The 27,633-nt window shown below is 57.4% G+C and overlaps 1 protein-coding gene across 2 annotated transcripts; it reads left to right on the top strand.

Moving 5' to 3' along the window:
• GFRA2 (GDNF family receptor alpha 2) lies at positions 1-22,519 on the top strand. 2 transcript variants are annotated; one of them, XM_068662324.1, is made up of 9 exons: positions 1-533; positions 4,820-5,134; positions 8,284-8,367; positions 11,635-11,983; positions 19,319-19,428; positions 19,525-19,665; positions 19,762-19,934; positions 20,823-20,876; positions 21,035-22,519. In XM_068662324.1, the coding sequence occupies exons 1-9, from the start codon at positions 494-496 to the stop codon at positions 21,161-21,163; spliced, it is 1,395 nt and encodes a 464-aa protein (XP_068518425.1). In that variant the 5' UTR covers positions 1-493; the 3' UTR covers positions 21,164-22,519. The 2 variants fall into 2 exon arrangements, with proteins under 2 accessions (XP_068518425.1, XP_068518426.1); XM_068662325.1 differs by lacking the exons at positions 1-533; positions 4,820-5,134; positions 8,284-8,367 and adding an exon at positions 10,648-11,001.
• Positions 22,520-27,633: the final 5,114 nt, after the last annotated feature.

The following is a 27,633-nucleotide window of genomic DNA, read 5'->3' as shown; positions in this document are numbered from 1 at the left end:
CTCCTCCGCCGGGGCTCGGCGGAGCAGCGCAGCCGCCCCTCGCCGCGCCCCCCCCCGGCAGCCAGAGGCGGGCGCGCAGCCCCCGCTCGGCTCAGAGCCGCCGGCAGCCGGCGGTGCTCGGTGCCCGGAGCCCGGTGCTCGGTGCCCGGTACCCGGTGCCCGGTGCGCGGTGCCCGGTGCGCGGTGCGCGGTGCCCCCCGTGCGCAAAGCGGGGCCGGGGGTGCGGGGGGGCTCCGAGCTCCGAGCCCCGCTGCCGGGCGGAGCGCCCCCACACCCCCCCACCTCGCCTTTCTTCGCAGAGCCGTGCGGATTTGGGATCTACCTGCTCGTCTGGGGGCTTTGCTTCCTTCCCCGATCCTTTTTTTTTTACCCATTTTTTTCCTGCTCTTTTTCATTTTTTCCTCCTTTTTTTTTTTTTTTTTCCATTTTTCCTTTTTTTTTTTTTTTTTTTAATTTCCCACCGCCCGCGGAGGATCCTCGTGGATTTCCTAACATGATCTTGGCAAACGCCTTCTGCATCGTCCTCTTCGTAGGTGAGTGGCAGCCCAGCCCTGCCCTGCCCTGCCCTGCCCCGCTCTGCCCGCGGGCTGCGGGCGCTGCGCATCCTGCGCCTCCTCGTCCAGGATCAGGAGGGGGCTGAGGCGAGACCCCGCACGGCAGCAATTCCACCAGGGCCAGCAATTTCTGCCTGTGCCCTACCCAAGCTTAAAACGTGGGGCTAAACCCCGGCCAACCCCTCGGAAGCCCCAAACCGGGGCACCGACGGCGGGGACGTGGCCGTGGCACCGCGCAGGGGATCCCGGAGCCCCCGCACGCTCCCGGTCCCCTCTCTCCTTGGGCAGCACCGCGAGGATTTGCATTTCGGAGGATTTTCCCACCCTAAACCCCCCCTCCCCAGGTCCCTTCGTGTCCCCCCAGCCCTTCGGTTTCCCACGGGTGCCTTTGAGCTCGGCGTGGAGCGGAGGTTTTTTGGGAAAGTTGAGCCGCTCGCGTGCGCTCGGGGAGCCGCCGTCCCCGCTGTTGCAATCCGTGCGCTCATGGGCGAGTTATTTGGGAGCTCTGGAGGCTGCCAGGGAGAACGCTCCGCATTTCTAGGGCAGCCTCCCAGGGCGATGGGGAAGGTGCAGACTGGAAAAAAGGGGAAAAGGCAGAGGTTGTATTGGATGCGAGGTGCAAAAGGAGATGAGCAGGGTCCCCTTTTTCCCCCCTGGGAGGCTGGCGAGCTGCCCTGCTGTGTGTAGGGCTGGGGTTTGTGCGCTGTGCTCCAGCCGTGGCTACGGCAGCTCCTGCACCCCGCTGGCTCTGCGTGCGAGCGATCCCAAAAGCTCTGCAGCAGCCTGGAAAAACTCCGCCGAGCTCGAGGCTGCGAGGCCGAGGAGGAGAAGGGATGGGGAGCTGCAGAGGGCTGGCACACGAACCTCCCGAAAAGGCACCCGCGGTGGAGGATCCACCCTGTGCGGGGTGCTCGGCACCTTTTGGGGATGCTCAGTGCCCTGGGGGAATTGGGGGCAGGTGCTCTTCCCCCTCTGCTGCTCCCCGATGTAATCCTGCTGTGCCCTGGTGGTGAGGGGTCTGTGTGCCCCCACGGTGCAGGTTTGGGTGGTGGGGGGGCTGAGCCAAAATTTGGGGTGTCCTTGCCTGTGACTTGCCGGGGAGTGTCGGGGTCGGGGCACAAACCTGAGCCAGAGGGAGCGAGGTTTGGGGGCACGGTGGGGGCTGCTGGGGGGCAGCCCCATCTGTGGGCACGGCTGAGTCGCTGGTGGGGGTCTCACGAGGGGGCTTCAGGAGGGCAGGGACCACCGGGATGCTCCACCTGAGGCATCCGAATCGTGGTCCGTCCTCCTCGCAGGGCTGGCAGCCCAAAATCCAGACCCTCAGCCCCTTCCCCGTGCCCCTGGGGCTTCCTGGGCGCGTGGCAGGGCCAGGCAGGGAGGAAACCCAGCTCTTGGCTTAGCTCTTAACATCTGGGCTTTTCTTTCCGGAGAGACAAAAAAAAAAAATAAAATAATAAAATATCCCTCTCAGCTGGGATAACGCAATTGCTACCACGACAGCGAGGCTGGGAGGCTGCATGCTCCTCAGCAATTCTTTTTTTTTTCGGTTGTTGTTGTTTTTAGTCAAGTTGCGAGGATAAATATTTCCCTCTGCCTGTGTCCAAAGGTCTCTGGCACGAGCAGTGAGAGGAAAAAGAGCACTGCAGCTAGATGGGAACGGTGGCTACGGAGCCTGAGGCTGCCTCGTTCCCTGGCTGCCGGAGGTTTGAGCCTCTGCCTGCGAATCCGTGCTGTGCTCTGACCCCCCTGAGACGGCCGAGGATTGGGTCGAAATTCCCTGCAGGTGTTTTATGGACACGAGTTTAGGCAGAGGTTTGTCCGTGAGCTGGTTTGGTTTGGGTAGAACTAAGGCTCAGCCTGCCCCTTGCAACCCTGCAGGGTTTTGGGGGGGCTTTGCCTGGTCCGACCGTGCTACGGGCAGGAGGGGAGGGGGGTCTCAGAAATAACACCTCAGTTCCAGCCTGTCCAGCCGGGGCTGAGCGTGTGGCTGGCCTTGGGGCAAAAATTTGGGCTGCTTCGCCCTTCCTCCGGAGCAGGACAGCTCTGCGCCGTGCTGCTGTGGCATCCAAACCTCGGATGTGGTGGTGCTGGGTGGATTTATTGCCGGCCTTCCCACCCCGGCACCGCACTGCTCGGGGTGCTGGGCCCCTCGGGAGGATGCTCCACGAGCTCCACGAGCGCATTTTACACCGGAGCAAAGCCGTTTCCCTTCCCCACACCTTGCTGGCAACCGCCCGGGAGGCGCACGGAGGCGGCGAGGAGAGGGGACCCGCGACGAGGCTCCGTGGAGGCAGCGGGAGCACGGATCGGAGCCGAGCTTTGGGTTTGGGGCTGGAGCCAGAGGGATGCGCAGCCGGGATGAAGGAGGAGAAGCGGCGTGGTGCTGAGCTGCGGGATGGCTCTGCCTGCCTGGCAGCCGAGCGCCCTGCAGGAGCTGCCTGCCCCAGCTCGCTGGGAAGCTCAAGACGTTTGCGTTTCAGCCCTGGGGAGCGTTTGGGGATGCCAGCTTCTCCCCCGCCGTGCACGGACCCTGCCTGCTCCCCCTGTGGAATATAAACCCGAAACGGCGAGGAGAGCCGTGGCCGGGGACACCTGCCAGCCCACCTTGGATCTAACACGGACAGAGGGGCCCTGTGGCTGCTCCTGCTCACCTGGACGCCCTCCAGACCTCTCCAAACACACCGATGGGTTTTTGGGGCCAGCAGCTGAAGCCCAGGAGGATGGGATCCCAGCCCCACATCGCCACGTCCCTCCTGCAGAGCCACCCAAGCCCCCAGTGTCCCCTCTTGTGCGGTGGCAGGGGACGAGCCCTGCTCGTGTGGAGCTCCCTGCGTGGCCCCGTGGGTGGGGGGACACGGGTGGCCCTTGTCACATGCCTGTAGGTGTCACTGTCCCCACGCCGTACCCGGACAAGTGGCCACGGAGAGGGAAAGGGGCTTGGAGCTGGAGGCTTTTTGCTGCTCCTGGAGCTGCTCCCCGTGGCACCACGGGCAGTGACACCCATGGCTCGTGGCGGGGGCATTGCACGATGTGGGGTGTCCCCATGTGTCACCCCCTGGGGTAGCCGAGGTCACCCCGAAGGTCCTGCTGTGCCCGTCTTTGCTTGCTCCAAGGTTTTCCCTGCCCACAATTGCGATTTTGGAGGTGGGGGTCCAGGAGTGGCAGGGGCTCTGCTGTCCCCTCCCTGTCCCCATGGCTCGGTTGGGGACCAGCGGTGCCGTCCCAGCCTGTCCCCCTTCCCCATGTGCCCACGAAGGGACCCCCGCCTTGGCCAGGGTTCTGCTTAGCCAGATTTTTTTTTTGGAAAGCAAAAAGCGAGCAAGGAATGGGAATAACGGGAGGGCTCAGGGAGTGCCTGGCAGGATGGGGAGAGCTCGGGGCTGGCGGCCAAGGCAGGGCCCGCGGAGAGGGCAGGAGCTGGAGCACGGAGGCCGTGCTGGGGGGAGAGCTCGTGCCCAGCCACACCACTCCGCAGCCCTGCCGAGCCCGGGAGCTCAAAAGCCATGAGTCAGACGCCCAAAAAATCCCGTGGCTGGGCTGAAAATGCTGAGCCCCAACCTAAAAAAAAATCAGCAATGCGCATGGGGAGGTTGGGTTGGCTTGCCCTGGGGAGGTCGTGTGGGGAGGCTCATCTCCGCGGGCACCAGGGCTGGAAACACGCCGTGTTTGTCCTTTTGCTCTTTGATTTCATGAGGAAAGGAGAGGCTGATGGCCCCCTGTGTCACAGCCCCCTGGGGAGGCTGCAGCTGAGGGCAGGGGCTGGGAGCAGAGGAAGGATGCGGTCCCTCTCCGGGGTGCTGCGGGGTTTTGGGGGTGCTGCAGGGTTTTGGAGGGTGCAGTTGAGGACACATCCAGGCAGGGGCTGGGGGCGAGGGAAGGATGTGATCCCTCTCTGGGATTTTGGAAGGTGCTGAGAGTGGTGGAGAGGCGCAGGGGAGCAGTGGAGAAGTGCAGGGAAGCGTTGGAGAGGTGCAGGGGAACGGTGGAGAGGTGCAGGGGTGTGTTGGAGAGGTGCAGGGGAGCAGTGGAGAGGCACAGGGGACTGGTGCAGAGGTGCAGAGTCTTCTCGTATCTCTCCATTGATTTTGGGGCTGGCATCCCCCCAAATCAACCCCAACCCTTTTCCCTGCACCCCCTTGCCACCCGGCTGGGGGCTGAAGCTCTGCGTCTCGCGGCGGGTGCGCACGGGGCACGTCCTTCTCCCCACCAACACCCCCTCACTTTTCTCTGCCCTCCTCTCTCCTCCTGCTTACCCCGTGGCCCAGATGAGACCCTCCGCTCGCTGGCCGCCCCCCCGTCCCCCCCAGGGCAGGACCCGCAGGGCTGGCGGGCGCCCGTGGACTGCGTGCGAGCCAACGAGCTGTGCGCGGCCGAGCCCAGCTGCAGCTCGCGGTACCGCACGCTGCGGCAGTGCCTGGCGGGGCGCGACAGGAACACCATGCTGGCCAACAAGGAGTGCCAGGCGGCGCTGGAGGTGCTGCAGGAGAGCCCCCTCTACGACTGCCGCTGCAAGCGGGGCATGAAGAAGGAGCTGCAGTGCCTGCAGATCTACTGGAGCATCCACCTGGGGCTGACCGAAGGTACGGGGTTGGGCGCTGCGGGGTGGTGGTGGTGAGGTGAGGGGGTTCCGGAGCTATTTGGGGTCTTGGGGGTGCTGCTTTTTCCCCCAGAAAGTGGCTGGGGGTTGCGCAGGGGTTGGTGTCCCTGTTGCTGGAGGATGCTGGTGTGGGATGGGATGGGGGCGGTGTGCCCACGGTGGGCTTGGGGCAAGGGGGAAATGGGTTTGGGGGCTGCTCCCGTGTAGGAGGTGGTGGGCGCAGGGCTCCTCTGCAGCCACTGCCTCCCTCCTGGCCCTGAGTTTTGTCCCCCAAAGGCTGTGGGGTTGTTGCCCACGTGTGAGCAGGGTTTGCAGGCTGTGCCCACCCCGTTCCCCCCTGCAAGAGGCTGGGGTGCGGGGGAGCCTGGGGAGCAAACCCCAGAGCCTCATCTGTGATGAAAGCTGGAGGAAATGGGGCTTTTTCCTGTGGTTTTGGGCAAGTCCCACGTCTCCTTTCCCATCCGAAAGGCAAAACACCCTGAGGCCTGCAGACAAAGAGGGTAGGAGGGAGCCCCGCAGGGGCCGTGGGGACCCCCTTGGGGTGCAGAGGTCCTCGCTGCCCCCCCCAGGACCCCTCCAGCCCTTGCTGAGGGAGGGCTGGCAGCGGGATCTTGGTGCGCAGGGGCGATGCTCCAGAGGCTGCCATAATTGCAGCCTGGTGGAGGAGTAAATCAGAGGCTGGAGCAGCGCAGGTAATTGAAATTGGATTTGGCCAGGCCGGGGCTGGCTTGTGCATCGAAGGCAGGATAATCTGCTGCCTGCCTGCGGGGGCTCCTCCTCGGCCCCTCGCCCCTCTATTGAGGGCACCCAAGGGGCTGGGGCTGCCCCACTGCCTGGTGGCTCCTGGCGCAGGGCTCAGAGGGGCTGGGAACTGGTTGGAGAGGGCGAAACTGGTGGCGAGGGGCTCGGCTGGGGCTGGGGCTGCTGCTCAGGGGGTTTGCTCCGCTCTCCGGCCACCCCCGCGCAGCTTTGCCAGGCTGGGGACGGGCAGAGCCAGCTCTGCTTTGACAGCACAGATCCCTCTAATGGGCTTAGGGCCGGCTCTGCACACAGAAGCTCTTAAATCCAGCTTCAGCCTGTGCCAAAAGCCTGCTCCGGAGCCACCGGGTCACGGCACAGCCCATGCAAGGGCACGCACCCGGCCAGGCGGTGGCAGCTTGGCCCCCTTTCCACTGAGCTGGGCTTGCAAAAAAAAACGCCTGCTCCTCTGCTGTTGGATTGTCCTGGCTTAAATCCATGCCAGGATGAGGATGTGGGGGGCTTGCACCCCAGCATGAAGCCACCCGTGGTGAGCCCTGCTGGAGTTGCCTTCAAATCTGGGTCAGCTCAGGGATGAGCGAGCCCCCGAACGCACCCAGAGCAGGAATTAGTGCTTAATTGTTCTCTACCCCTCATTAGCAGCCTTCCTTCAGCGGTTCCAGAGGGTTTAGGAGGCATGAATGGAGGGAGCTTTAGTGCTCCATGGGTGCTCCAGGACCTGTGCTTTGATAAAGAGGTGTGTGTGTGGGGGAAAAATAGGAAATTTTACCAAATCTGGAGACTCTGGGGAGAACCAGCGAGTGGGAAAGCCACGAGGAGCCTGGGGTAGACCCCGACCTTGTGCCTTCGGCAAGGATGCTGTGCCCTGGCCGCCTCCATCCAGCCCCTGGGCTGCGGGAGCGAGGCAGCCCTGCCATTAAGGAGGGCTGCTTGCACTCCAGCCTCGTTCCTGGAGGTTAATTGCATCTCAGCGAGCTCAAGAAAAGTCCGCTGCCCTTTTAATGCTCGGTAATTTTCCTAGCAAGCAGCAGGGCTCGGCTGGTATTTAATTATTTATTGCATTGGCAAAGCAATATACCGTGAGGTTACAGTGTTTCCTAAATGCACTTTAATAAAGGTGCTATTTGTCACCGGAGCATTAGGAAACCCAGCAAAAAAAGGAGGACACGCTGCCCGGAGCCCGGTTCCTCCCTGGCCACCATCATCAGCAGTCCCTGGTGGGGTTTCTTGCCTCCCCATAGCATCACTCAGATCCCCCTGGGCTGGAAACCCACGGTCCCCATCTCCCCTCCCGGCTCTGCCCTCCCCAAAATTCCCCAGGGACATCACCAAGGGGCTGCAGGGCCGGGCTCGTGCCCTCCCACATCGCTCCCGACCCCATCACGAGCTTGTTTTCCAGCACATCAAGTGGCTCCTTAACAAATCCTATAAATATCCTTAAAATTAATGGGGTAAATGCTGCTGCCTCGGGCTAATGGTGGCCGGGAGGGCTGCAGCCGTGGGGCGCAGCGGGGTTACCCCCAGCGAGGGCACCAGGGCGCAGGATCCGGCCCCAGGACTGCCAAGCACAATGGAAATCGATGCTCTGGGCTGGTGCTCAGCCTCTGACTGGGGCTTTCCAGCTCCAGCCACTGATTTATTTTTATATATTTTTTAATATATGGTCTATTTTTTTTTTTTAATCTTGTGGCTGATGGGGTTTGAGGAGAGCGTTTCCTCCCCCGGGAGCTGCGGTTCTCCTGAAATCAAATTTCTCTGGAGTTACACGAAGGGCGCGCAGCGAGAGCACGTGGGGTTGTGCTTAGGGCAGGGGGGAGAAGCGGCTGGGCTGGGGATTCCCCTGGCAGTGAGGAAGGAGGAATTTAGGGTGGGTAGGTCAGTGCCGAAACAAATTGCTTCTCCGGCAAGCTCTGCGTCCCCCCACCCCACCACAACCTGAAATTTTCCCGTTTCTCCAAAGCGCACCAGAGGCAGAGGGGAGTGGAAGACATTTTTTACAGCTTTCTTTTTGAAGGAAATGCTTTTTTCACTAACAAACAAACAAAGGAAAATCCGGCCTTGAGCCCAGACCCTTCACCCTCCGGCGTGCAGCTGGCCGTGCCGGCGGGACGCTGACCTTGTGCGTGTGAATCCGCTGATCCGCGGGGCTCAGCCCTGGAAAAACCCAGCTGGGGCAAGGAGCCGAGCTCACGACAGCCACCAAAAATCACCCAAAACATGGCCCAAGTGGGCTCCTCCTGCCCCGCAGGGCTGTGCTTGGGGTGCTTCTCGCTTTGCCCTTCGCCAGCTGGAGGTGGCCGTGCCCGGCACTCGCTCACTGCGCTCTTTTAATTTGCTTCCTCTTCCCCTTCTCTTTCCTCCCTCCCACTCCAGGAGAAGAATTTTATGAAGCTTCCCCCTACGAGCCGGTCACCTCTCGTCTCTCTGATATATTCAGACTCGCTTCAATTTTCTCAGGTAATAAAAGCAACGTGCATCCGCTGCTTCGGCTGCTCCTGCCTGGGAATACAAACCCGCAACCCAGCTCCCTGCCGGTGAAACCCTGCAGCTCCTTCCCCTGTGTTTCACTCCAGCACTCCCCCTAGTCCACATTTGGCTTGCCTAAAATCCCCCTGCCCCAAATCCCCCTGCCCAAAACCTCCCTGCTCATTTCTCCTCCATCTCCCCAGACCTGGTGCTTGGGCATCGTCCGGTGTTGCCCCTTCCTGGAGCGCCGACAGCGTCCTCCTGCTGGGCTCTGAATCCCCCCCAGGTTTTGATTTCGGTTTTTACCTTCTGGATTCCAGCCATGGGTGAATAATAAGTAGAGAAGGTGGGCTTTGGGGCCAGAAGTCACTCGTTTGTCTTGCCACGTCCCCTGGGGCTGTGGCATGACGTGGGGGAGCTTGGAGAGGGCGCAGAGCCTCCTGCTGCCCGTGGGTCCTGCATGAAAAGCTCTTTGTGTCCCGAGAGCCGAGGGATGCCCTGTCTGTGCCCTCGGTGGCTGGGAAGCTGGGGGGGGACCCTGTTTGTCCCTCCTTGGGGCCGCTGGCCTGGAGCTGAGCCCTGGGATGCTGCTCGGAGGAGGAGCAGAGCCCCTGGGAGCACCTCTCCGCCCTACGCCCTCCTCTCCAAACCCAAACCCCACCGTGGTCCATCAGGAACTTTTTTTTTTGCCATCTATTTCCATGACAACCCTCAGCTCTGCCACCACCCCTCTTCCGAATTAGGTCAGCGATGCCTTGGCTTCTTTCTCCTCTTAACCCTTTCCCCAAGAGCCAGCCAGGGGGTTCGGGGAGCTCTGCGCCCCCCATGGCACCCCTCGCCTTGTGCCCAACTCACGGGTGCACCTCGGGGACCCCCTCGCCGCTGGGTTTTGGCTCCTGGAGCCCCTCTCCGAGGCTCCCCCCGGGGAGCTCAGCGCCTGTTTGGGATGCTGATGCCACCCCCCTCTTGTCTCCCGCATGCCTTTTTGGATTGCATTATCATCAAGGAAATATTTCAGCCACTGGAAAGTCGGAAAAGCGGAGTGTCTGGAGCGGGGGAATCAACGCTCACGGCTTGATTTATTCAGCAATGCAAAGCGAGGGGGGAAGGAAGCCTCTCCGGCTTTTGGGGAAGGGGGAACCAGGGGCTACGCTCTGCAGATGCGCCGTGGCCACCGGGGTGGCCTCGCTGCTACCTCCAGCCCCTCTCCATCCCCCTCGTGTGGGGCTGGGGCTGCGGGGAGCCCCCCGGGACCCCCAGCCCTGACCCGCAGCCCAAGCGGCTGAAGCAAATGAGCTGTTGCTGTTGTTTCTGGATAACAAGGCTGAGCCGGCGCGCTGCTAATTGCCTGTGGGGATAGCGCAGGGATTACGTTACCTTGCGAGGAGGAAGGGAGGGAGGGAGGCGATGCTCCACACTCGATGCTCGCCGCTGGGTTTTGGTTGCTGGGAACATGGGGGGGGCTGGGGGCAGAGCAGAGCATCGGGGTGAGGATGGATGGTGCAAAACGAGAGCCTCACCCAGCGCCCTGCGGGAATGGCAGCCATGGTGAAAGAGGCAGGCACAGGAATTGGGGGAAATTGGGGGAATTGGAGCGGCGAGATCAAGAGGCTCGCCCAGCACTGGTGTTTGCAGCAGCTCCCCAAAAGGCTCAGCCCCTCTTTTGGGAAGCACGGGGCCAGCACCCAAGAACTGGTGGGCATCGGGTGGCCAGGCTCAGCCCGTGCTGCCTTCCTCATCACCCTCCTCCTCCTCCTCTTCCCCCAGCCCCATCCTGTTCGAATCGGGCAGGGACAGCCGGTGGCACCGCGCCTCCTGGTGCTCCCGAAGCTCCTTGGCCCCCGTCTCCTGCCCGCCTCATGAAATTTTCATGCCCGTGCTTTATTAATGAGCTCCCCAGGAACCCTGCGCTCTCAAGCATCGGCTCTATTAAAATGCATCCAGGTCCCCGCAGGTCCGGGGCAGGGCAGGCGCGGTGCTCGGGAGGATTAGGCAGGAAGCCGGCACTTTGCATGGATCCCACGCTCGTGCCGGAGAGCTGCGAAGGCTCCCTGCGTCCCCCCGCAGAGCCAGGGGCTGCTTTGGATGAGCAGAAAGGGGAATCAGTGCTCCCCCTTCCTCTTCACACACTTCATCCCCTCCTGCTCCCCTGGCATCGGGGTCATGAGCTGGCTCCATCCTTGGCTGGAGGGTCCCCGTGGTTGGGCTGGGGGGGCTCCTGTGGCCAAATTCCTGCCCTGTCCCCTCTTTGGGGCTCCTCTTTACTCCTTTTTCCCCCTCTCAAAGCTTTATTCCTAAAACAGCAGGAAAATGAGTCAAAATTGGGTCCCGGGCTGCAAACGGTGCCCCCAAAACACTCCTCATTTGCACATCCTGGGTGGCAGCGGGACCATGGGCATCACAGCACTCAAAGAGGCAAAACGAGGAAGGAGAACGGTGCTCCCCAAGGCAGCTGATTGCCATTTGCTAATTGCCAGGGCCTTACAAACACGCCCGGTAGGAAACCCTCCTCAGCGCTGTCATTTGTCTTTGCCAGTGGAAGCCAGGAGACAATGGAAGAATCCACGAAATTGGCTGGGCTGCGAAGGAGGGGAAATTAGGGAAGAAATTTGCTGGTGCAGTCAGGTGACTTTTAAAAAAGCACCTGGCCTGCCAAGGGCAATTCATCATTTTGACAAAAACAAAGAAAAAAAATGGAAAAAAAATCAGCGTTTGTTCCCACTCGGTGGTTTGGCTCTGTCCATCCTCTCCCTTGGCTGCTTTATTTGCTGACACCTGGGATTCCCGGGGTGGATGCAGGACACGGCTGGTGCCCAGCTCCGTCCCCATTGTCCCTGCCAGGGCAGGACTTGGCCCTTTTGGGGTCATGGCTGGGGGTGACCTGGTTTTGGGGAGCCCCAGGAGGGGATGTGGGGACTGGCTGTGCCCCGTGCAGCTCATCAGATTGTTCTGCTTTGGAGCAGGCTGGATAATTAATAATTATTCTTTGAATAATTGACTGGAGGTAAAATTGTAAATTCATGGCATGAATTACGCACTGAGGATGGTTTAACCAGGTCCCCGTGTGCGTGACCCCTTTCCTTTTTGGAGGAAGGCTTCCAGATCACGCAGGGGGTAAAAGGATGGGGGGACAACAGCAGTGCGCCCACCTGCAGCCCAGCAGGGACACGGCGGTGCCAACCCCTTCCTGGTGGCATTTTGGGGCTCGAGGCCGCGTCCCCAGCCTCACCTCTTCCCCATATCTTGCTCTCGGGGCAGGAATGGACCCGGCCACCAACTCCAAAAGCAACCACTGCCTGGACGCGGCCAAAGCCTGCAACCTGAACGACAACTGCAAGCGCCTGCGCTCGGGCTACATCTCCACCTGCAGCAAGGAGATCTCGGCCACCGAGCACTGCAGCCGGCGGAAATGCCACAAAGCCCTGCGCCAGTTCTTCGACCGCGTGCCCAGCGAGTACACCTACCGCCTCCTCTTCTGCTCCTGCAAGGACCAGGCTTGCGCCGAGCGCCGGCGGCAAACCATCGTCCCCTCCTGCTCCTACGAGGACAAGCACAAGCCCAACTGCCTGGAGCTGCGCAACGTGTGCCGGGCCGACCACCTCTGCCGGTAAGGGCACCGCTCGGTGTTTTTTGGGGAGGATTTGGCACGGGGCCGGGGCTGGTTTGGCATCGTTTTCTTGTTGCTCGGCTCCTTTTCATGGTTTTGGGTTGTCCTGAGGGTTTTGTGTCCTCTTGGATGTGTTTGTGAACATAAATAGCTGTTTTTTTGAGGTGTAAAATGGAGAGGTTTAAGGGTTTCTGGCTGCTCCTGGAGAGGTTCCTGCGCTGGGAGGGGGCCTTGAGCCTGGTCCCCACCTTGTTGCGGGGTGAGCCCATGGGTTTGTGCAGGGCTGTGTATGGTTTGCGGGCTTTGGGGGGCTTCCCCATCTCCCCAAGGCATGGGGAGGTGAAATGCACTCAGGCTCCGTGGCACTGGGGGCACCCACACCCAGCAAAACCCCTCGGAGCGCTTTCAGCATCCCCAGGGAAACTCCATCCCTGGCGAAACGCGCTCCTCTCCTGGTGCTGAAGCCAAGTCGGGGGAGATCAGGCTTTTTCTCCATTATGAAACCCATTATTCATAGGGCAAAAAACCTCCTGTCACCCTCCAGGGTCCGGATCAGCCTCGTAAAGAATAAGTTTGCTAGGAGGAGGAGGGTCTTCTTGCCATCGCGGTGATGGAGGTTCCCACAGCCCGGTGGCAAAATAAATAATGGTGCTTTGGGTCCTCCCCTGCCTGCGAGCAACTGCGTTTGAAGTGTGGGAATGTGGCTTTTTATCAAAAAGTAATACAATACGCCAATGTCTATGAATAAAAGATATCGGGGCTGTGCTGAGCCGCGGCCAAATTAATGGCAGCACCTCTCCGGCAGCAGGAGAGGCTTGCTCAGGCGTTAAATGCTGTGGATGTGCCCAGCTCGTGGCGGGAACAACCCATTTTTGGGGTTTTTGTCTGTTTGCTCTAAGGGGAAAATGCATTTTCTGGCAGCAGATGCTGGTGCCCGGTTAGGGAGAGGTGCCCCAAACCCTGATTTATTCCTGGATCCAGCTTGGAGCGTCGGTGTGCAGAGATTTTTGCCTTAATCTTGGGGATTTTCTCCCCACAATGGGACCTTGTAAAGCTCTGCATGGTGCGCACTGACCTGTGGCTCAGGTTCCTGTCCCCTCTGCCCTGGGGGGGCTCGGGGGGGCTCCCCAAACCTCAACACCCCCATCACAAGCAGCTGCATGAACCAGGCTGCAGCACCGGGGTGTGAGGAGGGTTAAGAGCCTGCGGCGGGGAGCCCGGGGATGCTGGGGATGCTGACACGCTCCAGCAGCTCGCTTGACCTCCTCGGTTTTGCAGCTGTGAAAGTGTTTAAAAGCGGTGACCTATCCGGGGCGAGCGGTGCCTGCACCTGAGCTGAGCTCCCTCCCCGGAGGCAAGCGGGAAAACAAAACAAAAACAAAAGGAAGAATTTTATTTTATTTTTTGCTGTACTGATGCTGCTTTGCGAGTTAGAGTGGGTCTGGCTTTTTCATCACAGGTATTTGGGATGGGAACGGCTCTGGCAGAGGCTGGGTGCTCTGGTAATTCCCAGTGAGCAGGCGCGCACACACGGGGTGTGCTTTGTTGCCCCGCTGCTGTTTTGGGGGCTCCTCCATCCACCCCCCTCCATCTCCGTGTTTCTTCCTGGGGCTGGTTTTGCAGGTGGGGAGCGGTCTGTGGGGCTGGTGCTGGGGGTCTCTGCTCCTCTCTGCCTTTAGAAATAACAAAGAATTGGCAAAAGGATAAAGGATTGCTGCCAGGATCATCACCGGGTGCTGGGAGCGTGTGCAGGCTTGGTCCTGCTTCCCATGGTGTCTGACTCTGGCTCACACCCCTTGAGGAGCAGCTGGGCATGAAATCCTCTGCGCCCCTGTGCCCCTGCCCGTGGGCACGTACAGCTTTCAGTCCCTTGTGCAGGAATAGTTCCTTATCCCCCTTATCAGGTCGGGATCGCAGGGTGATGCTCGCCCTTATCAGAGCACGGGACTGGCAAGGGCATCAAACTCCGGAGCAGATCTGCTGCTGCTCCAGCAGTGATGGGAGATGAGATAACTCTCCTGCATGGGTTCAGACCCTAATTAGGCCTCCTGGCTCAATGCCTAATGAAGGGTGAAGCCCTCAGTACAGGCGTGTCCCTTTCTGGGGACGTTTCCTCTGCGTTTGTAGTGATCAGCACCCAGCTGGGCGCATGGGGATGCTCAGAGCAGGAGCACCTGCGAGGCCACCGACCCCTTCCATGAGGTTCCCGGTCCCCAAATTCGGCTCTAGCCGCGAGGGCAGGGCGCAATCAAGCCCAGATGGCTGCAATTTGCGCAGCTTTTCGTGCGGGGAGCTCTTCCCAGCACAGCAGAGGAGCCTGACAAACTCCCCGAGCTTTGCGCCTGATTGCAACGGACAGGTTTTAGCTCCCAGAATATAAAAACCTTTTTGCAAAACACTAACCTCAGCTAAGGGGAAAGGGAAGGAGAGGGGAAAAAAAAAAAAAAAAGAGCTGATTTCAGCAGCTGCAGTTTGCTGTATTTTTCATCTTGCATCAGCAAGTCGGGAACACAAATAATCTGGTCTTATATGCTTCACTGATGCTGGTGCTGAAAAATTTCCCAGCCTCCACTGGCTCTTGCTCCTCAGCATCCAAAGGCAGGCTGGCTGTTCGTTTTCCTGACTTTTCTCTATTTTTTTGGTGTATTTTGGGCAGTGTTTGTGGTGGAGGGGAGGCAGGGATCTTGCCCAGCTCCTGGCAGGACCCCTGTGTCTGTCTGTGTGTGTTGGGGAGGTTGATTTGGGTAAAAAACGGACAGAAATAACCTCATTTTGGCTGTGGTTGTGAAGCCAATTCCCGAGCCGTGCCCTGGGGAGGGGAAGCCCTGCTCCATCACTGATGGCCCAAGAGGGAAGCTTGGCTCTGTATCAATTAAACACCGAAAACGGGAGCAAAACGCTTTCTTTTAAGCCTGCGTCCTCGCCTTCACGCCCTTCGCTGAGCGCAAAGTGCCATCTGTAATGGATGTTGCCTTGATAAACCGCGGCGCAGCTCAACTTTCTCATTACGCCACGTAATGAGAGCAGCTCAGCTGTCCCTGGTATGGGAGGAGGAGGAGGAGGAGGAAGTAAAAACACTCCTGGATTTAGCAGCAGCTCCAGGAGAGGCAGAGGGGAGCAGCGCCGGCGTCTTGGGGGGAACAGGGCATGGGCAGTGGGGTCCCCAAATTGTGTGCCTTCATCAAGGCTGCAATTACCTGCCAAAAAACCCTCTGAATTGGACCTAAAATATCAAATCTGTGCAGTCTGGGGGCTTTGTCTTCCCACCAAAGGAAGGAATGGGGAGGAGGGAGGATGCAAGTGGGGTGCGTCTCCCCGGGGACCCCGCGGGCACCCATGTGCAGAGGCAGCCGGGAGCGATCTCAGCTCGGTGGCCACCTTGCTCAAGGCTGCCCAGAGTCTTAACACAATAATAAGTCAATTCGCACTGAATAATTAAATAGAGAGCCTTCATAAGTATTGACTTAATGTGACAGCAAGTCTATACTGACTCAGGGTTTGCTTATGTAAACACAATCTCCTGTTCGGCTTAGTTAGCAGTTCAATGAAATAGAACAGTCCTTCAATTAAAATCAAATGATGCGTGTGTTTAATTCTTCCCTTCCCTTACCGGGTAATGATAGGGTTTGAGCATAGGCAAGAGGATAAAAAAAAATCATTCAACTGCTCTTATCCGTGATGAATCAACATGCAGTGTCCTAAAATACATCTGGTAACTCAACTTCTTAACTAACCACCTCCAACCCAGCCCCTGGTCTGTCTGTCTTTGTTTCCTTTTTCTCAAGCTAGCTTGGCTCTTCTGACTCTGTAATTTTGGGGTTCTCTTTTGCCTGTCTCTGGTTTGTTCTTTTTGCCTCTTTCCTGCTGTTCCCATCTCCCTTGGCAGCTTTGGGCTGGTTGCGGGCACCGGTGCACATCCTCCAAAGACGTGATTTTCCCTAAATCGGGTGTAAAGCCAAGTTGGCCGGTAACTTTTCCTGGATAAAACAAGTATTTCCATCCATCCTTTTTTTTTCCCCTGTGAGCTATTTCCTAGCTTTTATAGAGGCTCATCCAGAGCAGTGAAGTTTTGCCCTGGCTCCTCTCTCGTTCCTTTAGCTGATGCCATCCCCACGCCTCGCTGCGTTACCCGGCCACGCCGCCCTCGTTGTCGGATGCTCATTTTTTATTTCTGTATCCCCTGGCTCCAAATGAATTCATCTCCAGCAGGACGAGCAACCAGGAGGAGGGCACCCAGCGGGCCCTGGGGGCTTTTTATGTCTTGCTGGGCTTTGTGTGTTGTCACAGCTTCCTGAGCTGCAGGGAGGGGGGGCAGGCATTTTTTCTATGCCGCCTCTCCGCGCTGATGTCTATTAAAGCCATTTTTCCTTGGTCCCTGTAAATTGCCTGTGAAAAACATGTCTTGAGTAATCTCCGCATCTTGGACATTTTCTGCATGAAATATTCGAGAGCCTGATGCTGTTCGCTTTGATGGGGAGAGAGTTATTACCAGCGCCGGGCTCGGACTTCTTACAGGCATGTGGTGATGGGAACAATTAGCACCCAATTAGGCACCTCGCATCTGTTCCGGGGATTTTTCAGCTCAAAAAAATTGCAACGTACCAAACACAAAATAAAACCCACAATCTGAAATCCTCTGCTCTGCAGGTAACTTTTAATGTTGGATTAAAGATATCACGTTGGCAAGCTGCTGAGGCTTTCCTTTGTCGTACCAAGGCAGGAGATGAGCTATTTGGGATGGGTGCCCAGGAGGAAGCCCCGTTGGGGTTGGACCTGGTGCTTAGGGACATGTGGGTGATGTTGGTAGGATGGTTGGACCAGATGATCTTGGAGGGTTTCTCCAACCTTCATAAATCAGTGACCTTGCAGAGGGGCTGGCAAGCACCGAAAATGAAAAATGCAGGGCGTGCTTGCAAGGGTTGGCTTGGAAGGATGTTTATCAGTAGGGGGATGTCCTGGAGGCCCTTCAGGAAAGCAGACAAGGTCAAGGTCATGCTTGGTGTCTTCCTTTTTTTCCCCATCACTGACCCCAGCTGCTCTCGTGCATCCAGGCAGGGACTGGCCGAGCCCACCTGCACCTCGAGCTGCGAGCCAGCAGTTTGGCACCAGCTCCTCCTGTTTCTGCTCGGATGGACTTGGCTCCATCCCCTTTTTTGCCCGGGAACTTAAAAGCAGAAATCTGAGAAGCCGTGGGCTGGTTCCAGTAAGGTTTATTCCTGGCAGTTCAAGCCTCATCCACCGACTGCGAACTCATTGTATACAACGGAAAGAGTGACATCTGGCTTGGATATTCTGGAAAGATTACCAGCTGGCTTGTCATGTATTATGAAAAGAATAACATTTGCCTTAGAGGATGCTACAAGCCAGGAGCAGGGCCCCGGGGAGCAGCGTGACAAATTTTCATGGCACTCGGTGATGAACTTGCCACAGTTCTTTAGGAGAACTGACGTGCCTTCGCCTCGGATTTGGGCAGAGGGAAATGCTGTCGGAAACTTTATCTCCCGCGGAGCGAGGGAGGGAGTCCAAAATACCTCCCTGTGGTGGGAACCACGAGGAGCCAAGGAGCAGAGCTGGGGCTTTGCTGCCGTGTGATGCCCACCCAGGCTCTCCCCTCTGGGTTTCATACCCCAAAGCTTCCCCGTGTGAGCGAGCAGACATCCCTGGCTGTGTGTCTTGGTGACCAGCTGCATCGCTGCTGGTTTTTAGCATTCCCCACGTATCGCAAGCGGTGCCCAGGAGTCCCATCTCCTCGTCACGAGTGCTCCAATAACCCAGATGAAGAGGCCGACCTTGCCCTGGAAAATCTGTGGTCTGTTGGGAGGCGCTAAGTGGGTCAGACAGCTGGTGGAAGCGGGGAAATAATCCAACTGGCACCGCCAGCCGCCGGATGATGGGCAAAAGCTGCGCGCAAAGCCGGCCGTGGGAAGCAGCAGAAGGGATGCTGTGGGGTGATGCTGGGGTGTGAAGGGTGGGGGAGTTCCCGAAAAAGAGCCTCAGCTGCTCCATGAGAGATGGATGCATCGGTGGTTTGGAAAAAAACCCCGGTCACGGGTGGTTGGAAAGAGCAGAAGTGTTCAGGAAAAGGCTGTGCTGCACCAAGCGCTGCGCTCCGGCACGGAGCAGCCGGTGCCCTGGAGCAGCCCCAAGCAGCTGGGCTTTGTTCCCTCCCCTGTCCTTCCCCCGGTACCTAACACGTGAAGCTGCAGCAGGCTTCTGGCCGCGTGCTGGTGAGCAGGATCCGTCCCTTTCCCTGGCTCTGGCTGCGATTAGGCGGTGCCTGCGCCCTCTTCCCTTTAGCGCACTCGAGTTGTGCTGAGAAGTGCTGGATAAATGCAAGGTATTGCTGCAGATCCCTTCCACCCCATTCAATCACTGCTTCATTTGCTCCCCCATTTAATTCGATCAGAAACCTCCTGAAAACAAGTCATTCCTATTTAAAAAACAACAGTTTCTAGCCTTTATTTTCATCAGTTCTCATGGCTTTAGGCAGGTACTGCCGGATGATTCAATCACTGGTTGGACAAAGATGACATTTAATTAAGAAGGAAGGAAAAGGAAGCTAAAGAAAATAATGTATGCTTTCTTCTTCCTATATGACGTGTGAGAAAAAGAGCCGAGGAGGTTTTTTGTTGTGAAATGCAAGGTCTCATCCACGGTGTCAGCAGCTTGGCCGCTTCGCAGCGATTGCTCCTTGTGATTGAGATCCAGCCCGGGCCACAATTCAGCCTTGTGTCTGTCCATCTAATGACTGAGGCAATTTGGAAAACTGCCCTCCATCCGTCTATCTGCCCAGTCCATCCATCCGTCCCCTTCTTCATCCTTCACATTTCTTGATCCTTCCACCTCGGTGGCTTGGTTCATCCCAAGGAAAGGGACACGAGACTGTCCCAGCCCCCCGGGCTCCTTGCGAGGCTCCGGTTTCTTTTTCCCCATCTCAGCCACAAAAGAAAAACATTCAAACCCCAACCTCTGGCATTTTAATTGCACTCTGAGCTTGAACGTTTCAAGGGGAAGATAAAAAACTAGCAGTCAAATTTTACAGTCGCGTAACGACGCCGGGAGCGGGGCGGCCACATGAAGTGGTGAAGTTTTATGGGGTGGCTGCGGTGGGGTGGGGACGGGGGAGCAGCAGAGACAGGGGTGGGGGTCCCTGGGGTGGGGGGTACATGCCTGGGGGTGGGCGCTTGCTGGGGTGCATTTCTGGAGTCTCCAGCTCTCACCGAGCTCTCCTCAATATCCCGTTCATCACCTTTTGTTTCCTTTATTTTTTTACAAATTTCGCTGCTGGGTCGCTCGGTGAAATCCCGTCCCTCTCCCTCCTGTTTCTGCCCCCAGGTCCCGGCTGGCCGATTTCCACGCTAATTGCCAAGCCTCCTTCCAGTCCCTGACGAGCTGCCCCGGGGACAACTACCAGGCGTGCCTGGGCTCCTACGCGGGGCTCATCGGTGAGTGCTCAGATGGGACACGGCGAGGAGGGCTCCCCCCATCCATAACCCATCCTCAGCCCTTCATCTCTCCTCCTCTTCCTCTCCCGGGTGCAGGCTTCGACATGACACCCAACTACGTGGATGCCAGCACCACCAGCATCACCATCTCGCCCTGGTGCTCCTGCAAAGGCAGCGGCAACCTGGAGGAGGAGTGCGAGAAGTTCCTCAGGGACTTCACGGAGAACCCCTGCCTCCGTAAGGCACTCCCCCATTGCCCTCCTTCCCCTGCCCATCGTGGCCAGCGCCCCGTTTGCACGGCCCCCACATAAATGCCTTCTCCTGCCCCCCCAGGAAACGCCATCCAGGCCTTTGGCAATGGCACCGACGTGAACCTCACCCCCAGGACGCGCTTGGTCCCTGTCACCGTGCCGCCCAAGACGGAGAAAAGCCCGTCCACCGATGACATCAACTACAGCAACACCATGTACGACACGAGCATCATCACCACCTGCACCTCCATCCAGGTAGGAGCCCAGCCCAGTCCCTGCTGCAAACTGGGGGTGCTGGTGAAGAGCTGGGCAGCTCTGGACCTCCAAAAAGTCCTTCTTCTTTTGGCACAGCTTGGTGCAAGCCACGAGCACGCAGCTTGGCTTACACGGGGTGTTGATACCCAGGTGCCTGGCAGGATTTGGCCCCCCTGGTCCTGCTCCAGGTGGTCCTGCAGTGATGCTGTGCCCACTGAGCATCATTTTTGGGGCTGCAGCCAGCACCGTGCCGTGGGTGGGTGCGCGCAGAGCCGGGGTAGCATCGCCTCCGCCCGCAGCACGTGCAGGCAGCAATGTCACCCTTGGGCAGCCTCTAATTAGATTCGGTACGCTCGAGTAATTACCTCTTCTGTCTTCTAGTTACCGCTCCGTGAGACAATCAGCGGCTCCATTTCACGCTGGAGCACAGGGACCCGGCACGGCCGCCCCCCCTGGGGGAGCACCCCTTCTCTGCCGGGTGGGACCGGGGGTCCTGGTGCAGGGAAGGGAGGATTTGTGTCCTGCTCCATGCTCAGCACCCGTCCTGAGCCCCACTTCTGCCCCTGGGCTTGTTCAGGGTGCAAACAAGCGATTGCATTCCCTGTGGTTTTGGGCAACTGGGAAAATATGAAATTTCTCGTGTTTCGCTGGGCTTGTGGTTTGGTGCCTTGCGCTGGGGATGGGGGCACAGATTCCTGTGGGTTTCACAGCGGTGCTGAGCAGGGTCATTTTCGGGGGGAATAAACCTGGGGCTGAGATGTCCACACTTGCAGCTTCACTTTTGGTTGCAAATCCAAGGGGTCGGCAAAGACCCCGGGGAGCCCAGCCCTGGGGTGCAGCCCCGGGCGCAGGAGCCTGCCCTGAGCCTGCCTCCTTCCTCCCCTCCAGGAGCACGGACAGAAGCTAAACAAGTCCAAAGAGCAGAGCCTGTGCTACTCAGAGGTAAATTAGGGACTGGGGGGAGCCTGGGGAGGGGGTGCTGCGGGGACCTCATCCCAGTGACTGCATTTCTCACCGACCCATGGGCAAAAATAGGCTCTTCCCCAAAAAAAACCAAACCTGATGGTGCTGCTGACCCCTTGCTCTCCCCTGTCCCGCAGACCCAGCTGACCACGGACACCATGCCAGACCAGAAGACCTTCGTGGACCCCAAGGCAGGCGGCAGCCGGCACTGGGCGGGCCGGATCCTGCCCACCGTGCCCGTCCTCCTCCTGGTGCTGGTGCTATAGAGGGACGGGGACGCTCGCCCCAGCCTCGACCACGCCACCGGTGCCGGTTTGGGAACATCGGGAAGCCAAGGCTCACCTCGGGCTCCAGACTGGAACGCTCCCAAAAACCAGCGCTGCCACCACGGCACGGCGGCGGATGGACCCTGGTGGTGCTGGGAAACTTTTGGTGGTTTTCTTCCCCCCTCTTGTTTTTTTTTTTAATTTTTCCTTGACGTTTTTTGGTTCGTTTTACGGCACGTTGGGTGTCTCTGCTGAAGCAGGAGCCCGATGGCTCGTGGCAAAACCCAGCCGCGCCGCCCCGAAATGGGGAGCCAAAGCTGTGAACGGCACCGGGGAGGGAAAACGAGCGTCGAGCAGAGCTCGGGCAAGGGCTGGCTGCAGGAGCCACCAGCTCGGGCACGCTGCGGGGACCCCGTGGGGACAAGGGACGCATCCTCATCACCCCACTCCGGAGGACAGCCGTGCTACTGGAGGCTCTCCGTCTCCCTCCGGCCAGGGAACTCGCTCCAGCTCTCTACATCATTACTGAATTTGGGTTTTTTTTCTTCTTTTCCCGTTGTCGGTGAGAATTTTAAACCAGAAAAAGAAACCAGTATCCAAACGGTGTGAGGTTGTCCTGATGCTTTCGGTCTGTCACTTGGAGAGGGAGATTTTTTTTTTTTTTTCATCTTTTTTAATATTCCATCCTTCGTCCTGTCGGATTTGGGTTGGGATGAGATCCGACCCCAGCAGCGGTTGGAAACCTCTATATGTTACTCAGTTTTCTTTTATATATACATATATAGTGTATGTATATAGTGTTCACCTATACCTACAGATATGTATGTATATACATAACCATATACATCTACGGTGTGGCTTTTTTAAATTTCATTTCCCCTTTATTTTTAAAAAAAAAGAAATGCTCAAATGGCAACGCCTACAAATGTATTATTGTAAAGTTTATTTTTTTTAAATGATGTCTATAATGGAAAAAAAAAAAGAAAAAAAGAAAAAAAAAAAAAGAAATAAACCAAGAACAAAGAACCAAGCAGAAGCAAGAGCCAAGCTCGGCGGGCTGGGGAGATGCCGGTGCTGGAGCTGCGGGGTGCAGGATGGGGTCCGTGTCCCCAAATTCTGACCCTCTGTTGGTGCAGGAGGGAGCCTGGCTGGGCTGGGGGATGCTCGGCTCCAGAAACGTGCGGGTTTGGGTCAGTGGAAATGTTTTGCAAGGCTGCGAACAATTCCCTGTCTGTTTGGCTCCGGGAGACAAGCAAACAAGCAAACATTTCAAAGGAGCTGACACGTTCCCAAGTGGCAGGGCTTTTTTTTTTTTTTTTCTTTTTATGCGAAATAACTTTGGTTTTGAAAATACCATCTCCTTTCCTTTGTGTGTTGTTTTTCTTTTTTTTTTTTTTTTTTTTGTTTTTCTCCCCAGCCACCTGACAGCGCTTAAAACCTAAACGAAAGCTGGAAATTTGGGTCATGCAAAACCTCGAGTTTCTCGAGTCGGACGCCCCTTCTCCCACATCGCCACTCGTGCCGGGGAGCTGAATTAGGGATTTACAGGCAGGGGCATCTCGGGGGGGGCCGGAGGGTGAAGCAGGCTGCTTGCAGGGGCTCTGGTGCCCCCCGGGGTGCTGCCAAAGGGACCGATCTTTCCCTTTGCGAGGCAGAAACCCAAAACGCGTTTGATGTGCGAGTTGGCGCGGGGAAAATAAACATGTCACGTCTCTCGCAGGAGCCTCGCTGCAAAGCCAGGCTGCTCCTCAACATATCCTCTCCTCTAACAGCCAGGAAAATGACAGCTCGGAAGCAGAGAGCCAGATGTGCTGAGCTGCTCGGCACCGAAAAAACATCAGCGCGGCTCGGGGCGCAGGGGGGAGGCAGCGTTTGGGGGGCTCTGTGGCTGAGTTTGGGGGTCCTGGTGTTTGGGGTGAGATGGAAGCCTGCTGCCAAAATCAGCCCTGGCTGGGATGATTCTGTAGGAAAGGGGCTGAGCATGGATGTGGTGTGGAGAGCTCCTCTTGGCAGCGGTGTGATTTCCTCCGCTGCGTATAAAGGGCAGAGGGAAACATCTGATGCCACATCTGCCAAGGGTTTCCCTACCCTAACCCCGTCCGCAGCCCTGACGTTTCTTTATTCTCCTCCTTGCTCCCTCCTGACTGCCAGCAAGGCATCTGTCCCGTTCCCTGCAGCATTTTGTGTCCTCCATCCTCACCAAAGAGCTCCGGGTGCCCGGGCTATGGGTTGTCCCCCTTCTTCTGGTGGTCCCCAAGTGCCAGGGGGACGAGAGGAGAGCAGTGCCTGGAGCTGCTCCATTTGCTGGTGCTGTGCCCTTGCTGGCAGGGTGCGAGGCGCTGATGATGATGATGAAATTCAGCTTTAGAAGAGGAAGGCAGCGAGCCCTCACCCCGCCGCCTCCAACCTCCGTCTGCCGGAGCTCTTCAAGGTGGAACTGCTGATGCTGGGCCGGGCACGCCGAGGCTGAGATGCAAAATCCCGTCGAGTTATCCTCCCAAAGCCTCGCTAAGTCCTTTTATTTTCTGAACACAAAGCCTTTCCTGGAGGGAGGGCAGTGCCAGGAGACACCGTCTGCTTTTTGAAGCAGCAGAAGGCGGAGTGGGAATTGTTCTGGAGGCTGCGGCGGAGATGCTGCAGCGCGCTAAGTCCCTAACTTCCCTCCTGACAGCAGCTGCGGGATGTGGACGGGGATTTCATTTGCATGGCGTTGTTTTGGGAACCTCTCCGAGGAGCAGCACTGAAGGCACTGGGTGGGCTCGGGGTCCCCAGCCCCCTGCAGCCAGAGCCAAGCCTCACCTGGCCTCGCCTGGATCCGGAGCAACCCAGAGGCATTTGGGGACCTTGTGCAGGCTCCTCTGGGGCCCCCAAAATTTTGTGGTCTGTGTTGGAAACCCAGCAGCGAGCTGCTCTGCACTAAGCCCTGTTGAAGCAAGGGATGGTTTTAAGCTCGCTGCAGCTCCAGCTCGAAGGGAGGAACAGAACCCAGCCTGCAAAGCCCCCGCTGAGAAACCACCCCATTTGTTCTGATCTCCTCGCAGAAAGAAGAAAAAAAATATAAAAGAAAATGAAAGAATAGAGGATTAAGGGCTGTTCAGCTCCCTGCAAGCAAGTTCTCCAGTGTGCTGATTTGGGATTTGGACATCTGCGGGACAGCCCACTTGGATTTTTGTCTCTTCTTTCACAGCAGAGGCAGCTGCAGCAGCGCTGGGAGACGTTTCCAACGGGAGAGGTGCTTGGAAATGGATGGGGTGGGCCCTCTGCCCCAGCGACCACTTGATGTTCTCCTTTAGGCACAGGGAGAGCACGGTGGGGGCACGGAGGTGCCGCTTTCCTCCTCCCTGAATCCACAAGTTGTCACCTTGGGGCTCTCCTGACACCTCCCACAAGCAGATATTTTTGCCTCATTAACTTTTTCCAAGCTGCTTCACTTCACAAAGAACACCCCCCCAGGCCCCCCATGACACTGTGTTTAATTTTAAAGGCATAAAAATAACATCTTGCACTTGTGAGGTGGTCGGGGACGTGCACGAAGTGCAGTGTTTGGGTTTGGGAACCTCTCCATGCCCAGGCTCTCAGCCGCAGCATTCCCCCATGGCCATCGGAGCACGTTTCTCTCAATTACCTCCCCGATGGCCTCGTTCCAGCAACAATTAGCAGCCTGCGAGGGACTCTGGTGTCCTGCCTTACAGCTTCCTAATATAATTACCGCAGCAAATGAGCAGCGAATTAAATCAAGGAGAAAGGCAGGGGGAGGGACCCGTTGTGTGCGCTGCCAGGGGTCAGCGCTCTGCTGGTCTCAAGGTAGGCAACCCCCGGGGCTGGGTCAAGGCTTTTCTCCTCCAAAAATGTGTTTGGATCAGAAACAAAACCCTCAGCATGGGCAAGTTCACAGCACGGGGACAGCTTCCAGGGCTGCCACCGTGGGGGAAGAGCAGGGATAAAATAGGTGATGGATGGATGGATGGATGGATGGATGGATGGATGGATGGATGGATGGATGGATGGATGGATGGATGTGAGACCTTACAGAAGCAATTTTTTTTTTTATTTTAAAGCAGATTTCACTCACTCACAGGCACATAAACCCCCAGCAAGGTACCCAGCCCGCTTGGCACCCACACAGAGGGGCTCAATCCTGTCCTCGAGCTGCTGGCTGCAGCTTTGTGAGAGCAACGTGCAGCCCCCTCATCCTCAAAGCTTGCTGGCATTTTTTTGTGTGTTTCCTTGCCTGTGTGCACTGAGAAGGGGCTCATGTGCATCAAGGTGTAATCAGGGGCTGGCACATGCAGTGTGTTAAGGAGAGGAGCTCCTGTGCTTGCGTGGAGCTCCGTCAAGTGATGCTTGGTGTCCACGGTGCCAGGGGAGCTGCAGGGAGCAAAGAACCTCAAGATTTGGGTCCCTCCCTGCTGCTGGTGTGCTTTGGGACCAGGGACAAGAGCCGTGCCTGTGCAATTCGGGCTGAAAGGATCCCTTCACAGCACCAGAAATTCCCTCCGTGGAAAGTGGCCACGGGCAGGGACGGCGTCGGGGAGGCTGCGTGCACCCTCCTGGCTGGCAGGGAGCTTGGAAACGCTTGGAGCGGTGTCAGCAGCAGCTTCTGCTGCCCATACAACTTGTTTTTTTGGAAACCCTCACTTTCACCAGAGCGCACAAAGGGCTCCAAGCAAGCAGACTGCAAGGCGTGGAAATCCCAGAGCTGGAAACCGGCCCAGGGAGCGTGGGGTCTGCTCCGCTCCCCTGCTCCCTGTCCCCGCTGCTCGGGGAACCGATGCCTCCCCAAGCAGTAACCCCGGCTGCTTTCTGCAGTGTGTTCCCAGCACATTAATTACAGGAAAGAAAAATGCCTGTGCTTCCAGTTACTGCGTGGTAGTGAAAAATGACTGAGTGTAAAACATGTCTGCTAGATAATTAACTTCATAGATAATTTCTTCTTCATTTTGACTCAATTACTTCCTTGATATGAGAAAGTGCTGAAAACACTATTTTTTTTTTTTTTTCTTTTGGATGTTGCATAAAACAATAATTGAAGAAAGCTGCTAGAGCCTTCCCGGAGAGAGCCTTCCTTTTCTTAGATAAAGGAGGCAGGGAATAAATTGCATTTAATTCTTGCTCTGGAGTTAGGGGGTACAGCTCAGCACTTCTACGCTCCTGCACCTCGGTGGGTGCAAATTGCTCTGCTTTTCTCAGAGCGCTGCCAAAATCACGGCAAGGGCCCGGAGGCATCACAGGAGGGTTTGAATTTGCCCGTGTGCGTGGCTGCTGCTGCTCCTCACCTCCCGACGTGCCCCTTGCACCCCACGTGCCCTTTGCAGCCACCTCGCGGCTCCTCCGACTCCGCACTCCTGCGAGCCCGGTGTCAAAGTGGCAGCAAATCGTCTAATTAGAACAGATTAATCCATTAGGGTTTCCTCCTCTGTTTACTGGATGGAAGTCCCCACTCCGCAGCTGTGCCTCGCGTCCAAGCAGCCAGCAGGCAATTTAAATATAGAAAGCAATTTAACCTAGTTGGAGACCAAAGCATCTTGCTCAATGCCGTGCATAAATTCCCCAGCTCTTTGCTCCTGGCCATCGAAGTCGTGGCCAGCTGCTCCGTGCCCCAGACACCGGCAGAGCAGCGAGTGACACTTGGGGACAGGGCAGGGCAGAGGGGACGGGATGCTCGTGGCTTCCCCTTCAGCCTCCTGGCATACTGGATTTTTTTTTTTCCTTCCCTCCCCAGGGTTCCCACCTCTGCTCTGCCCCTTGCTGCCATAAATCGAGCTCCATGCTCAGGCTGGCATGAGGTTTCTGAGCCTGCTTTCTGCATTATTTTTTTTTAAGCACTGACAAAACTCTCTGAGCTACTTGCAGGAAATGCCAACCGGTGGGAGCGCTGAAAAAAAAAAAAAAAAGTGTTTTCAGAGATATTTTTAAAACTAGCTTCCGTTTGTACCCAAAATAGAAAAGTACAAAGCTAAGGTACCATCCGAGCTGGGGGGGGGAGCACTTTCTAGAAAACTGGCTTTCTGTGGGGAGCTGAAATTTGCTGGGATGGGGCCAAAGCAGAGACTTGTAGGGGGGCGGGTGGGCGCAGGGCACCCCAGGGTGCTCTGAATCCTGTGCAAGCTGGTGACGGGGTAGAAAAACGGGGATGAATTTTCTTCCCTCCTCCTTCCTGGCCAGAGGGTCACGGTGGAGCCAGGTGTATGGGGGCTGGAAGGATGGATGCGAGGACAGGGAGAAGGGGGAGAAGAGAAAACATGAGCCCCTCTTTTACCAGGACAAGTTACACGCACCGAAGCTCTTCGCTTAACCTTTGGCTTCGGGAGGAGTTCGTTCTTGGTTTTAGCTGGGTTTTTGCCTTAAAGGGCTGAAAATTTGGTAAAGGAGGCTCGAGAGCCTCTGCGGTGGTGGGTGTGAGGTTTTGCTGCGGTGCCAACGCCGGAGCAGGGGCGATGCCGCGCGGTGCCTGCCCGCCTCCCTCCTGC

Source organism: Anas acuta, chromosome 27 (assembly GCF_963932015.1).
Source record: "Anas acuta chromosome 27, bAnaAcu1.1, whole genome shotgun sequence".
Lineage (NCBI taxonomy): Eukaryota > Metazoa > Chordata > Aves > Anseriformes > Anatidae > Anas > Anas acuta.
This window is presented reverse-complemented; position numbering and strand designations above follow the sequence as displayed.

What these genes read in the sequence shown, in the direction of transcription:
- GFRA2 (XM_068662324.1), top strand. Translation starts at nt 494, where the DNA reads ATGATCTTGGCAAACGCCTTCTGCATCGTCCTCTTCGTAG. An exon ending in CTGCATCGTCCTCTTCGTAG is followed by an intron (nt 534 to 4,819) that starts GTGAGTGGCAGC and finishes CCCGTGGCCCAG; the next exon opens with ATGAGACCCTCCGCTCGCTG. An exon ending in AGAGCCTGTGCTACTCAGAG is followed by an intron (nt 20,877 to 21,034) that starts GTAAATTAGGGA and finishes CCTGTCCCGCAG; the next exon opens with ACCCAGCTGACCACGGACAC.